We start from the raw sequence: 13,894 nt of genomic DNA, 5'->3' as shown, positions 1-13,894 counted from the left end.
CACACTGAGTATGGTACTTGAAAATGTAGCTAATGTACTGTTTAAAAGTTAGGTGTGCCCTGTTTCCTGAGTTTGTAGATGTCCTGAGTACGTATACAGATGGTCCTTGATTTACGATGGTTCTACTTTATGATGGTGAACGAGGGACATGCTTTCAGCAAAAACCGTGCTTCGAATTGTGAACTTTTATCCTTTCCCAAGCTAGTGATGTGTGGTCCAATGTCTTTGTGATGCTGGGCAGTGAGAGCTGCAGCTCCCCGTCAGCTACAGGACCAGGAGGGTGAACAACCGATACCCTGACAACCATGCTGGACCCAGACAGCCCTTCTGTTTTTCATTTTCAGTACAGTATTCAGTAAATTACAGGATATAGTCAACACAATTAGAAAATGGGCTTTGTGATAGATGAGGCGGTCCAACTATAGGCTAGTGTACGTGTTCTGAGCATGGTTAAGGTAGGCTAGGCTAAGCAAGGATGCTCAGTATGCTGGGTGTATTAAATGCATTTTGAACTTATGATATTTTCAACTCATTATAGGCATATTGGGACGCAACCCCATCATAAGTGGAAGAAGCTCTGTACTCAATCTAGAGAGAACCCTCTTAAAGTGGGATCCACACTCATTCTGCCTGCCACCTGCATTTCCCTTAATGTAGGCGAGCCTTCCCTAACAAGCACACACACTTGCTCACTGGCCCCTGCTGTTCTTGGCAGGACTCCTTCAAGATTCACTGAACCAGCTCCCTACTCTTGGAGAAGGACATTATTTCCAGGCCCTATGCTGTCATCACGATGCTGTCGGAGTGCCCTGACTACATGATCCTTTCGACCTCCGTCCTCACCGAGCGCTGGGCGTGCAGACAGGTGTGCTGTGACCCACAGAGGTGGATGGTCTAACACAGCCCCGGCCCCAGCAGAGCTTAAAAGATAAGGTCACGAGGACGCCGCGTACCGCCTGACCCCCACAGGTCATGGTAGTTTGGAGACAGAATGACAGCAGATTCGTACGGGAGGTAGGGAGGGAAACCAGAAAGGGTATTTTACTTTATTTTTAAGCCAGCTGAAAAGACAGAAGCAAACAGGGTCTGATAACATTGCCAATGAGTGGGAGAAAGATTCCCATGGGGTGAAAGAGACAGCATATCTTCCGGAGCCATGGCTCAGCATCACCCACACTGCTTTTGAGGCTTAACAGTTAAGAACGACTACACAGGTGTAACTATCCATCTTCCCAGCCACTAACCCTGTGTGCTGACTCTCTCCTGTGCCAGCCACATGGTCTGATCAGTAAGTACACGACACAACTCAGAGAGCAGAGAGAAGTTAAACTTGGGTGAGAAATTAAACCTCTGAGTAACAGGGAAGGAGAGGGCCAAAAGGGGAAAGAGCGCGTCTTCACAAAAATGTTGGGAAGCTTTAGAAAACAATCTGCGTTTTTATGATTTAGCTAAGGGTTGTGCCTGCAAACATATCAAATAAGAGCTTTATATATTTAATATAATGTAAATAATATTAAAATATATTGCTATATTGTAAAAATAGCAAGTGAATGGTTTCTTTTTTATTGAAGTATAGTTGATAGCTGATTGAAAATGTTGTGTGAGGCTTCCCTGGTGGCACAGTGGTCTTCTTTTTTTATACATTTATTTAATTAATTAATTTATTTTGGGCTGTGCTGCGTCTTTGTTGCTGAACGTGGGCTTTCTCTAGCTGCGGCAAGCAGGGGCCGCTCTTCGTTTCGGTGGGTGGCCTTCTCTCTGCGGTGGCTTCTCTTGTTGCGGAGCACAGGCTCTAGAGCGCAGGCTCAGTAGTTGTGGAGCATGGGCTTAGTTGCTCCGCAGCATGTGGGTTCTTCCCGGACCAGGGCTCGAACCCGTGTCCCCTGCATCGGCAGGCAGATTCTTAACCACTGCACCACCAGGGATGTCCCAGATATACGGTTTCTAGGTAACGTTTATTTCAGGTGTACAGCAAAGTGATTCAGTGATACACACACACACACACACACACACACACACATATCAAGATAAAGTTTATTTCGCCTAGAAATAAGCTGTGAAGCTGAACTTGCAGGCATTCACTACTTGCCCTTCTTTTTTTGGCACCGGGACCAACAGGCCTTGTGAGCCCTGAGTACGATCTCTAAGTGCACCTCCAGGACAGGGGCCTAAGACAGGGCAGCAGGTTCCAAACTGGGGTGGGGTGGGGAAGCGTGGTGGGAGGAGACAGAGGGAACGGGATCAAGCCACACAGAGATTCCAGGGAGTTTGGGTTCTTCCCCTCAGCTGTCCCTTGCCCGTCCTCCTGCCCGTCAGAAAGAAACATGGTCGGCCCTTCCCTCCTTTCCGAGGGTTCGCATCTTGGATTCAACCAACCAGAGACTGAAAAGATTCCCCAAAAATTCCAGAAAGATCCAAAAAGCAGAATTTGAATTTGCATCCTGTAGGCAACGATTTATACAGCATTTACATTGTCTTAGGTATTGTATGTAATCTAGAGATGACTTAAAGTGTGTAGGAGGGTTTGTTAGGAGGGTAAATCCTCAGAATTCTTATCACAAATTTTTTTTCTATTTCTTTAATTATCTATCGATATGAGACGACGGATATTCACTAAACTTGTGATAATCGTTTCCTGATGTTTGTAAGTCAAATCATTACGCTGTTTGCCTTAAACTTACACAGCATTGTACGTCAATTATATCTCAATAAAACTGGGAGAAAAAAAGAAGAGAAAAAAATAAAGTATACGGGAGGATGTGGGTAGGTTATGTGCAAATATTGCACCGCTTTATATAAGGCACTTGAGCATCCGTGCATTTTGGTATCCGCGGGGGTCCTGGAATCAATCGCCCATGGATGCGGGGGGTGACTGTAGTAGTCACAACCCGGCTTGGTGTTCCAAAACTCACTGGAAACCTGAGAAATGCTCGTCACAGCAGTGAGCTGCCACGTTATGCCCGTCCGACTGGCAAACTCAGAAAGCTGGGACACGCGAGTGTTGGTGAGGATGGTGTGAGACAGGAGCCTGGCAGGCAGGCCCATTCTGGAAAGGCGTCGGGCTCGACTGAGTCACCTGAAGCTGACACGCTCGCTATGGCTCCACTCCTGCGTATGTAAATCCCGAAGAAAATTTCAGCCAGGTCCACAAAGAGACCTGCGAGGGTGCTCCCCACACAGCATCTGTGTGGTGATAAGCTAGAGGCAATGCGGAGCCGTCTCCAAGTCCCCACGAGGGAAAGAGGAGGAAAAGGCGAGGACTCGTGCCCCGGTGTGATGCAGCTGCGAGCAGCTTCGGAGGAGAAACACCCACAGCACGACGGGGCCTTGGGCATGGCGCTGAGTGACACCAAGAACCAGGTCTGTAAGAGCACTGGAATGCAGGCTGGTAAAACAGGACAGCCTGGTCTGCACTTAGGTGTTCAAGCAGAAAGGTGTCATTAGATGCCTCCGAGCGCTGGGAGAGAAGTCAGAGAGGGAAGTGGGGATAAAGGGAGAAATCAACAAAATGAGGGAGGCTTGGGCCGTGGCAGTGATGGCGTGGCAGGCAGGTTACCTCCACCCCTGGTACAGAGGTGAGAATCGGGGAGTGTGGCCAGACCACTCGAGGTGGCTGTCCTCTTGCTCTCTGTCCCTCCTCTGCTTGACCAGGGCCTGCTGCACCGACACCCCACTCACATGACTGACCTTCCTACATGCTTGCCCCGGGCTCAGCTAGTGACTGTTCTTATCAAGGGGGCGGTGAGGGGCCTGGTCCTCTGCTGGTTTCCCTGGTAACCGATGAGCCAACCTGAGGCCAATTCCCCCTGTAACTGCCAACACACCCCCTGCCCCTAGGAGCAAAGTCTGCGGCCAGGTCTTGCCCACCACGGTGGGGTGTGGCTCCAGGACCTTGTTCCAGACGTGTAAGCTCCCCCATCCGTTAGACCAATGATGTCTGTGTTGCTGACCCTGGGCACTTTCTTGGGTCTTGAAGCTGGGCAAGTGCAGGTCTTGTAGGCCTGCAGGGGGCAGCCCAATGGGGAGAAAAGGGGGAGAGGTAGTCCGAGGAGGGGAGACTTGGGAAGCTGAGCCCCGCCGGGGGAGGGAGACTGTGCGTCTGTCCTTTCCCGGCGGCGAGCACAGAACCTTCCACAAAGTCGAGGGACTGAATGTGAGGCCTAATCGCCCCCAATGAAACACGAGAAATAGGGAGAGGCAGGGATGCCAGAGCAGGGAGAGCTGGTGCCCACGCAGATTCCAGCAGCTCCCAAGGATCCTGACCGGGAAGAGTTGGGCCACGTCTAGAAAATGAGCGCGAGCCAGTGGGACTTGCCCATGAGTGCGAAATCGCGTGGAAACGGAGAGGAGGCAACATCCAACCTATGGACAGACGGTGTGAACCCAGGAGAGCTGGGCTTGCAGGGTAAGAGTTAACTTCACGGAAATCTGAAGCCAAGATCAAAGGTTTCCACAGCTGAGTCAAGAAATGGGCCTTTTTAGAGAGAAAAGATAAGGAAGTGGAAAAAGCTAAACCTGGATAAAGTGAGGCCAGCCCAAGGAGGTGGGAGTGGGTCGTCTCACTCGGGGGGGCCTTGGCCACGGGGGTTCAGTGCTCAGAGCCTCGGTATCCGAGGCTTATTTCGCTCAGAGCCCAACACTGATCTCACATCTCAACGTGATCCTTCCTTTGCTTCCGATTCTGAGCGGATGTGTCCCCCGCACGTGGCCCGGGGGACTGCGGAACATAGGACAATGTGCAGGGCCGGGGTAATGGAGGGGCTCCAGAGCCCTGCAGCCTACAGAAGCTGAGCTCCTCCTGGAGCCTGGTCCCAAGACGGGGAAAGCACCCTCTTCCTGCCTCTCTGGCAGGCACAGGAGGGGGGCAGCGCCTGGATAAGGGGCACATGTCCCTGAGGAGCATCTCCCCGGCCACACTGCTCACGACAGCACGGAGCAAGCCTGGCCGCAAAGCTAGCCTGGTCCCATGCACCATGCTGTCCCCTTTGAACCTCTCGTTCATGTGAGCACTGGGCTGAATCAAAGACTCCCTCCAAACTCTGAGTCCAGCCCCCAAGCAGTCATGTGTACCCCGAGAGTGGAGGTCCTGAGCCAGCAGGTGTCAGGATGCAGTGTCACAGCCGGCTCTCACTACCACCCTTGGGTTCCCAAAACTTGCTGTGCTTCAGTCACAGGGGAGGGTGACAGTTCCTCCCCGGCCCCCGTTGGTGGGAATCAGAAACCATGTAAACGAGCCCTTCTAGAAACACCAGGTCAGAGGCAGCTCCTCGACACAAGCCTGTAACCAGGACCAAGTTCACCTTTTGTGTAAAAATGGAGAAGATGAGAAAGCAAGCCCTTTGAGGGCAGTTCCCACGCCCTCCACACATGGGGGTCTCCCCCGCGGCACTGGGCCTCATCCACAATCCATATGCAATAATCTATCTGATTACAAGCAAATTCACTGTGAAAACCTTATTTAAAATAAAAACACCAGTCATAGTCGATTTCTGGAGAGTTCTTTTTTTTTTTTTCTTGGACACAAAAGGTAATTAAATCTGAAAAGGAATGGTTTTTTTACAAATTTTTAAAATCATTACCCAGTTCTTTATATTTGTGCAAATTCATTTTGTAGAGTTTATTTCTGTGTTAAAAATACACTAGCACACCTATTTACCATGAGATTGTGAAAAAGGGTGTATATGACTACTTTAGGGTCCCACACGTTTTCCAATGTAATTTTTAGTGGATATCTTATAATTTACTTCATTCCTAATTCCAACACATATTTTTATTTAATGCATCTTGCCCATAAAGTTTGTTTTTTTAACATCATGGTTTGCCTTGGGGTCTCATAAGGCATGAGGAGGGGTACCTACCTTGGAATAGTATGGGAACTACTTCCCCCTCGCCATAATCATCAACATAAATGGCCAGTAGGGGCAGTGCTGAGGTCAGGGCCCAGTCTCAGCACAGCAGCTGGGATGCGAGTCCTTGCTTGGACCCCACTGTGGTACCCACCTTTGAGGACAGGCCTCTCACCGATGCTTCGGATGCTGTAGGCAGCTCTGGACAGGGACACATCTGGAATGAGCTCTGCCAGCAGGTACCCAGAATACCAGGCGCACAGGGAGGCGAAGATGAAGAACATTGCCTTTAGGGTGCCTGCGCACAGACAAGACAAGACACGTTGGCTGCCTCCGCCACTGACCCTCTCCTCCTCGGCCTTCCCTGGATGGCATCCCTGAACCAGTGTCAGCAGGATGCCCTGAGGGGAATCACCCCGGGAGGCGGTGGGCTGGAGAGGGCCCGGGGCCACTCAGTGGAGCCACAAGAGCAGGTACCAAGAACAGGATGTGAAAGCGGTCCAGGCCGAGGTTCCCTATTTGTTGCTGTGTTGGGTCTCAGAGCGTCCTCAGAGGCTTAGGTCAAGGACTCATCAGGCGGCCCTGACAGGGGCCTAAGGACAGAAGCGGCCCTTCCCTCATGAGCCGCTGGAAGCTCCTGGAAGCAGATGGAAGCTCTCGGGGGCGGCGGGGGCAGGTCTGTTTTGTTTACTGCTGTGTCAGCAGTGCTGAGGATGGTACCTGGTGCCTGTGAGCACACAACCGCCCCGTGACACTGGAAAAGGTCCCCAGACTGTCAGTATCCTCAGAAACAAGGCTGCGGGGACACCCAAGGTTCCTGGCAGCAGAAAGTCCCTGCAGAGAGTTTGTTAACTCCAGAACCTTCCTCTCAATTCTGCAGGAAAAGGCACTGCCCCGCTCCTGGGTTACAGGAGGCCTAAGGGACAGCTCTGTCCCTTCACAGACAATCTGCCCCCGGGTCTTACAGACTTTACTCCTTAAATAGCTCGCAGGTCAGGACTGTGCAGGATTACCAAACCTGCCAAGATGCAGGGATGGCCCGAGGCCCTGCATAAAGGGACCTCAGGGATGGCCCTATCAGTGTTTATGTACTGAGAAATAAGTCCTGAGAAATAAGAAGAGGACGGATGGTTGGATGGATGGAAGGAAGGAAGTAAAACAAGAGGAGGGGAGGGGAGGTGAGAGGAAGAGCCCGCCCACCTGACCACACACCCTCCTCGGCTGCCTCATTTCTGTCCCCTCTCAGGCCAAGCATCTGGAAATAACCGTCCTCTGGATCAGCCTCCAGGCCTCACCTTCCACCCACGGCTCAGGGCAGCTGTGCTGGTCTAGGCCTCCAAAGCCTCCAGGCTGCCAGCCCCAGGCCCCCGATGACGGTCCTGACCCGTCCATGTCCCCCCTGGGCAGCACCCACACTCCTGGGGCGGGTTGGGGGTGTCTCCCACGCTGTCTCTGCTGGCTTTTCCCTCACACGGTGCAGCCTGGCTCTCTCCGCAGGATCCCAGATGAACTGACCCCCAGACCATCCTCTGAGCTCCCGACAAGCATGTCCACTTGCTGGACATCCCTCTGGGCACCCGGGACGTCTCGCAGGGCCTGACACTTAGCACGTCCCACATGAAACCCTTGATTCTCCCCGGCTCCCCGAGTCTGCTCCTGCCCCACATCTTGCCCAGGACAGGGTCAGATGTCTGGGCCTCTTCCTGACTCCATACGTCCCCCTGCCAGCCCTCAGTGGGATCCACCAGCCAGTCTTGCTGGGGTGACCTCCATAGACTTTGCTACATCTCTACGGCCTCGGTCTCCCCAGGCCCGCAGCACCTTAGCTCTTCTCTCTCGCTGCTAGAGAACCTACGTGCTCCCCGTGTTGGGTGCTTATCTACCAAAGGGGTAGAATAAAGAATATATCTCATCTTTATCCCAGTTTCTGGCACAGAACTCCTGAAACCCTTGGAGTTTCCTGGTAGGAGCGTCTGCTGTTGTTCATAAGTGTCCCCTTTCAGCCACGCCTGAGCTTATGCTAATGAGGTGACTCGGGGTGGGTCCTAGGTTAGCTTCCGGGGAGGGGCCAGGCAGCCCGGAAAGACCCTGCCCACACCTCAGCCCCGCCCCCGGAGCTCCAGGAGGGGAGAGGGTAGGCAAGCTGTCCTGTGACCAATGACAGAGTAAGACCCCAATGAAACTCGGGACTCAGAAGCCTGGGGGGCTCCTGGTGGGGAGCACACTGATGTGCCAGGTGGGGGATGCACCCTGACTCCCAGGGCTGTGAGCGCGGAACTCCTCTTCACCCTGCATGTCCCTGCATTTGGCTGGTCCTGACTTGTATCCTATACAATAAAACTGTAATTTTTTTTTTTTTTTTTTTTTTTTTTTTGCGGTACGCGGGCCTCTCACTGCTGTGGCCTCTCCCGTTGCAGAGCACAGGCTCCAGACGCGCAGGCTCAGTGGTCATGGCTCACGGGCCCAGCCGCTCCGCGGCACGTGGGAGCTTCCCAGACCGGGGCACGAACCCGTGTCCCCTGCATCGGCAGGCGGACTCTCAACCACTGCGCCACCAGGGAAGCCCTAAAACTGTAATCTTAAGCAGAGTGATGCTTTCAGTGTTTCTGTGAGTTGTTCTAGCAAATTATTGAACCCCCCAGGAATTGTGGGAACCCCCAGATTTGTAGCCAGCTGGTTAGAAGTGCGGGCTGGCGTCTGAAGACAGGGCAGCTCGTGGAGGGCACTGCCCTTAACCCCTGGGCTCTGGAGCTGATTGTGGGTGTTGTGTCGGAGCTGACCAGCTGAATGGCTGGACACCCAGTTGGTGTCAGAGGGCTGGTGTCTCCCCGCCCAGAGCCCTGAGCAGAGACCAGTGGGTGTTCCCCGGCCCCCTTTCCAAATGTGCAGCCACAGCCCTCCAGCACCAAGCCCGGGGGCGGGGGCCCTCTCTCTCCGGGTGGTGATGAAACGCAAACCTCTGTCTGTCAGTCCGGCTGTGTTGAGCTCTGGATCTAGGCTCCCTCTTCATGCCTAGCACCTAGAGGTTCCCCCTAATGGTTAGGTTATATCGGGTCAGTATTTGCTGGTGTTTGCCAGGCGGCTGCTTAGCTTAGGTAGTCATCCTGGTGAAATGGGATGCCTCTGTCTCACGTGGACCATTTGGTCTTTTTTCAAGTGCATATTTCAACATCAGTTATTTCTTTCTCTTTTCCAAACCACGCAGTCCCTAAGATGGTTAGAACGTAATGCAGCGATGGCTTCCTTCTGGGAAATGCCTGAGACAGCGTGGCCGCTGCAGTTCCTAGGATGGAGGGACATCTCCGAGTCGGAAAAACCAGCCACAGAAAACACAGTGAGAACAACAGGTGAAGCTGGCGCGCTGTCCTTTGTTTGCTCTGTGCTCCAGCCGTGCTGACCCACTGCAGTGGCTGCCCTTTCCTGCTGTACCCTGGATACGAGTTTGTCCCTCTGCCCTCACGGCGCTCTCCTCCAGACCCCTGGCCACCTGTCCCCTCCTTCAAGGACTCCAGTGCGGCTCTGTGGCCTCCTGGGTGAAGCCTGCACAGGCACCCTCAGGTCAGCCCTTCACATGCCTTGTCAGAGCTGCCCACCATGGCTCTCCCCTCCAGGTCTGTGCCCGCATAACTAGGACGGTGCGAGGGTCACAGGATGTTCCGGAAAACGCCGCCGGATGCACCCTGGGTGAACAGTGTGATCTGACTGCTGGAAACATGGATTCAGCATCGATAAGAGTCTCAGGTTCGAAAACAATAGTTCAGTGTCCTGCGTGTCGAATCACTGCCAGACTATTTTCTCCAAGTGTCGTATTTGAAGAAAATTGACAAAGCAGAGATTATTCAGATCTTCTGAGTGTCACAAGTGAGATCTTTGAGTGAAGAGTTGCTTTTGATTCGGAGATGACTGAAAGGGAGCATGCTGTCACCTCTCAGATACCTTCCTCCCCGCATGGAAGGGAGGCACGGTTTGGTCCCCAGGTGGACAAGGAAACATGGGTGGCAGTGACAGGGAAGGCAACGAGGAGAGAATAAAAGCCCATGCGTCCTCACTAGGAGCGCTGTGAGCCCCAGGCTTGTGGGACCACAGGCACCCCTCCCTGGACATTTTCCAGGGCTCCTGGGAAGGCTACAAACCATCTGTGGTCTGGGTGAGGGGCGCAGCGGTGGACCCCCAGGCCAGGTTTCCTGTCGTGGCTGCGGAAGCCATGACTGGAGCCAGAACCAGCTCGCGGAGGGAGGCAGACCCAGCAGCACGCACTGGGACCAGCTCATCATGAGAAGATGGGGCACGGGCTGGCAGTGGACCCTGCACCCGGGATGGGGCAGGCACAGGCGAGGATTTGTCCTGGGAAAGGCGAGGGCTCAGGGACTCAGCTAAGACAGCTGGGGGGGTGGGGCAGGGGGCGGGGGAAGGGCCTGCCCTGGAAGGAAGGAGGGGTCCAGCAGCTTCAGAGTTGGGGGGCAGGCAGAGGAAGTACACAGAGTCCGCGAACCTTCTGTGGCTCTGTGACCAGGATCCGGCCTTTTCTCATAAGGTAATAAAGTTGACATCAGCCCATGGACACATCCTAAGCACTTCCACACAGCAGGTGCCCGTGAGTATTAGATCAAGGGCCAATGCCGAGCACAGGTAGGAAGCCGGAACTTCCTCCTCAGAGGCTCTCTTTTAGGGCGCATGTGTGTGTGTCCTACCCTCACTCCACCCTCAGATTCTTGGGGGTCTCAGGCTGGCCCTGACACTTCACTTAGGCTGGAGGACAAAGCAGTCCTGAAGCCAGTATACACGAAGGCAGGCTACAGGTAAGGGGGGGTTTCGGGATCCCCCTCCCATCCAATCCAGGGGCGCTGCAGAGGGCCATTCTGAACCCATAAGGAGACACTTTGGAGGGATTTCCTCCCACATGAAGTGGATGAGGATGAGGTTTGTCACTGGCCACCTCCCCACAGGAACCCACATTCCCTCGCCTTGAGGCAGCCACACCTGCACCTCTTGTCCCTGAGGGGTGGATACGCCAGACTTGGGGTGCAGCTGCTTTGTGGCTCCAGGCTCTGTTGGCCCCAGTGTCCACTGTTATCACTGTCCTGCTGACGGAGGCTTTTTGGCAGTAGGGCTGGGAAGTGTCACAGCTGAACACCTCAGCAGGTTGGCAAGGTAACCCACCTTCCAAAGTTCACATGCCAACGCCCTTAATTTTGAGGAATTAGGATGACTGCTCTGGGAAGCTTCCTCCAGCTTGTGAAGGGTGGTGGTGGCTTAATTTACTTCATCCCTTTAGTCTGAATGTCCTTCTTGTGAGCTGTGTCCCTACATGGGACAGACCTGGGGCTTGACTGAAGTATCGAGGGAAATGCTGCTTCCACGAACGTTACCTAATCTTTAGCTCACAAAATCAAAAGTGATGTGGCCCTGAGCTTCTGTGAGTAATTTCTCTGACAGCCACACACCTGGATATATGACAACCTGGTGTGACCTCAAACCTTGATGTGAAAGGACCACATAGCTCACAAAGGAATCACAAGGGCTGCATGCGAAAAAGCTGTGAGTGGAGGGAAAGCAATCTGATCATATCCATCATTTTCCACTAAGTGAGCAGCAAAATTGGACAGTAAGTATATAATACAGGCACGATGAAAAAAATTCTTCCAAAATAGCTGTAATGAAAGTCAGTGCCCCCAGGGAGATCTTTTCTCCCAAGAGATATATATCTCCCTGCATTTATCCTACAATGTACACAAGTTACCAGAGACAGTGCTGTTCACCAATAAATGGTTTTGTAGAAAACTTGCATATTTTACACAAATAAAAAGTCTTAAAATTTGGCTTTCCTACCCATTGGGGATGGAGCAGAAAGGGGGTGCTCAGAGCCTTCTGCAGTGAGACCACACAACCAGAACGCCACTTAGGAAGGAAGGAGGCCACAGAGTCAAACACCTGGAGGCAATGACCTGCCACTGAGAGGTGGGGCGCTGGTCCCTAGAGAGGCCAAGAGAACTTTCCAGTGTTGAACTTTTAATTTTGCACTATACTCTGCCTTGCTCTGGAAGGACTCCAGATTTCTCAGATTATAGGAAGAAACAGCAAAACCACTTAGAAAGGGAATGTGGGAGATGAAACGGCTCGGAAAGAGTCGGAGGTTTTCTTTCCTCCTTCCTGTTTTTTCCCCCAAATCTTCTCAGGCTCAAGTACTTTGATAGCATGGTGTGTGTGGGGAAGCCTTATACAAAGATGCTACCGGAACTGTTATAATAAGGGACAATGGGACAGTCCATGCTAATGAGTCCCCACTTCTCACCCACCCACAGGCTGGTGACTGAAAAGGCGTTGTCTCCCTGTCTCCGCACTTTTCATCATTTCCTTGGCTGGTCAGGTGCACCTGCGGCTATAATGACCTCTGACGGCAGCCCGAGGAGCCCCAGGTGGAGTCCGCAAGTGCCTCTAACCGGCGCCCGGTAGCCCCGCTCCCGGCCCAGGAGGTCGGAGATGGGGCCGGGGCCCGCCTCTACCGGCACCTGCGCTCGGCTGGAGGGAGCCCTCTCCCCCTGGCCTCACTGGGTCCTGCTCTAGCTGCGCTCAGCCAACGCCTACTTTCCAGGCAAAACGTCAGAGTCACTGATCTGCCCGCACCCCGGCCGTGCACGCAGCTGGGGCAGTGGCGACCGGCAGGAAGGCGGCGGGAGACCCCAGCCCATTTGCCCCTGCTGGATTCGCTGGGCGCCTTCCTGAGCTCAGGTCCAAGAGAAGCCCCTCCCTCCCGGCCCGTGCCGCCTCCACCTCTGGCTCAGCGTGCCGGGTGCCAGGTAGGGCGAGGGGGAGAGTCTCCCATGCCGGTCCCCCTTCCCTCCGCCCGCACTCACCGGCAGCCGCGGGGCGCATCTTCCAGCTGCGGCTCCGGACCCTCTGGAGCCTGGGCCGCAGCTCAGGGTGACGAGGGAGCCTCGCAAGGACTGGGCGGACCCCTGGGCGACACGCCCCGGGGGCCGGCCGGCGGCGGGGAGGGCGGGCAGGTGCGCGGGGCAGGTGCGCTGGTGGCGCCCTCGATCTCCGGCTCGGCGGCCCAGGCTGACTGGGGACCAGCGAGAGCGGGCGGGTTTTGCTCTGAAGGGAGGACCCCGTCCCTTTACGGTTGGCGGCCCCAGACCCCAATCGAATGTCTCACAAAGTCAAGTGACCGCCAAGATAGGCATATTAGGCATACTCTGAGTCTTTGAGACGTCAAAGCCAAGTCCCAGGGAAATCCAGTTTCGAAGTGCAGGTCCCCGTTCTAAGGCTGTTTAACTTCCTGCCCGCTGCTGTTTGCACAGCCCAGCAGGCTTTCTCCTTTGCTCCTGGTTGATCAGGGAAAATAGGGTGAGCACGATGTCCCAGGCCCCATGGTCAGGGCGGCAGGCCTGCAGGTCCTTGGGTTTACAGGAGGCCAGGCTCTGGTGGGAGTTAGGCTTCCCAGAAGATGGCCCACTTCCAAGAAGGAACAGCTGCTTCTCCGCGCCACATGTGGGCTTGCATTCCAGACATCCATCAGGTTTTACAGAGCTTTTGAAACCACTGTAGTCACAGAGGCCTCAGGCTCCCAAGGGTAAGTTAAGGCTCCAAGGGCAGTTGGTCACTTTTGTGGAAAAAGAGTTCAAGAGAGGCAGGGTCGCCACCCTCGGTGTCCACTGGCTCCTGCAGTTCTGCTTCCCCGAGAAAGCCCGGAGGCTTCCACAGTGACGCAAAGTACCCCGGGGTGTCACGGGGGGCTTGGCTGTGACCCGCCCTCTACCACCGTCTTTGCCTCCTGAGAAGCTCCCATCCATCCGGTGCCATCCAGGGGGCCTGGGGACACATGCCCTGTGGACAGTGTGGCCTTATTTTTCTAGGTCACCCTCTGCCTGCTGTCTTCTAAATCAGAGGGAACAGAAGACAGGGGTCTCAATTAGGAATCCTTCCCGAGGACTTCAGAACAGTACCCAGCCCGAGCATGGCTCGTTTCAGCGTGGATGCCTTTCTGAGCAGCTCTACAGCGATACTCAGGAGTCATTCTCCAACTATGCCTAACAATTACATTAAAC

General features: G+C 54.0%; 1 protein-coding gene across 1 annotated transcript in view; it reads right to left on the bottom strand.

Annotated features, from left to right (window-relative positions):
* Positions 1 to 12,774, bottom strand: part of FAM3B (FAM3 metabolism regulating signaling molecule B) — a 33,005-nt gene extending 20,231 nt beyond the window's left edge. The window contains exons 1-2 of the mRNA XM_024758403.1: positions 12,701 to 12,774; positions 6,001 to 6,144 (exon numbers count right to left, since the gene is read on the bottom strand). Of these exons, the coding sequence (XP_024614171.1) occupies positions 6,001 to 6,144; positions 12,701 to 12,719 (163 nt within the window). The 5' untranslated portion in view covers positions 12,720 to 12,774. The remainder of the gene's footprint in view (positions 1 to 6,000; positions 6,145 to 12,700) is intronic.
* Positions 12,775 to 13,894: the final 1,120 nt, after the last annotated feature.

Source organism: Neophocaena asiaeorientalis, unplaced genomic scaffold (assembly GCF_003031525.2).
Source record: "Neophocaena asiaeorientalis asiaeorientalis breed wild unplaced genomic scaffold, Neophocaena_asiaeorientalis_V1.1 scaffold45, whole genome shotgun sequence".
Classification (NCBI taxonomy): domain Eukaryota; kingdom Metazoa; phylum Chordata; class Mammalia; order Artiodactyla; family Phocoenidae; genus Neophocaena; species Neophocaena asiaeorientalis.
This window is presented reverse-complemented; position numbering and strand designations above follow the sequence as displayed.